The sequence below is a fragment of the Sphaeroforma arctica genome (genome assembly GCF_001186125.1).
Source record: "Sphaeroforma arctica JP610 unplaced genomic scaffold supercont1.11262, whole genome shotgun sequence".
Classification (NCBI taxonomy): domain Eukaryota; class Ichthyosporea; order Ichthyophonida; genus Sphaeroforma; species Sphaeroforma arctica.
In genome coordinates, this window is record NW_014029296.1 from 1 (window position 1) to 848 (window position 848).

The following is an 848-nucleotide window of genomic DNA, read 5'->3' on the forward strand; positions in this document are numbered from 1 at the left end:
AAATCTCACCTGTATTAATTCTCGCAACGCTTTCTTCTCCTTTGATGGCGGTATAAAGAACTGTAGGGGCTCGTCGTTCACCACAAATATACATCCCTTGTCGTCACCCTGGTTACCCCCATCTTCATCCACATCCATATTTTCCTGCACACCCCCTTTATCATCTTTATCACTCCCAACTGAGGTTACACTATCTTTCAATCTATCCTCGACGTGGTCTCCAGTTTCATTCAACTCGTACTGTGTTTCTGGGCTCATTGCTCGTAGGGGTGGCGTGTCTGGTAAGCCATTTCGATACTGTGTGCTGTCAAAATCGTCGTCCGCCAGTCCACCTAGAGGCTTGTCCATAGAGCATAGTTCGGTTTCCACCGGATCTGAATCTCCATCTTCCAGAGGGTTCGAATCTCCGTCTCCCCAATCACCGCTCAGCATACCGCTTAGATTGGTAAAGTTGCTCATGAAGCTCCAATTTGACATCTCACTGTGTCAGAGCTTAAGAATTGTTGTATTCACTGCGTGTGGCTTTGCTTATAGCCGATGAAGATAACGTAAGCTGACAAGTATCACCGGCGACGTAGGCCAAGTAATATACGCGTGCATTAATGTAGTTACGTGTGCAGCATACACGACCATTCGATAAAATATATAAAAATAAATACATACCAAAATGAATAAGATAAATGATGCATATTTTCGTTGCATAAAAGTTTTCAGAGCCCCCTCCGAGGGCCCCGATTGAAGGCAGCCTGCAGTTTCATTTACGCGCGTTTATTACATCCTCCAATCATTGACCATTTGGATACCGGCAAAATATGCAGGAGTACATACGTCATACTGCTTTATATGTA

The 848-nt window shown here is 44.3% G+C and overlaps 1 protein-coding gene across 1 annotated transcript; it reads right to left on the bottom strand.

The window, feature by feature from the left end:
- Positions 1 to 9: 9 nt before the first annotated feature.
- SARC_17577 (hypothetical protein) lies at positions 10 to 477 on the bottom strand (the record flags this gene model as incomplete). Its single annotated transcript, XM_014288329.1, has 1 exon — positions 10 to 477. A coding segment is annotated over one exon (468 nt), but the record flags the coding sequence as incomplete, so codon positions are not given.
- Between the last annotated feature and the right edge of the window lie 371 nt (positions 478 to 848).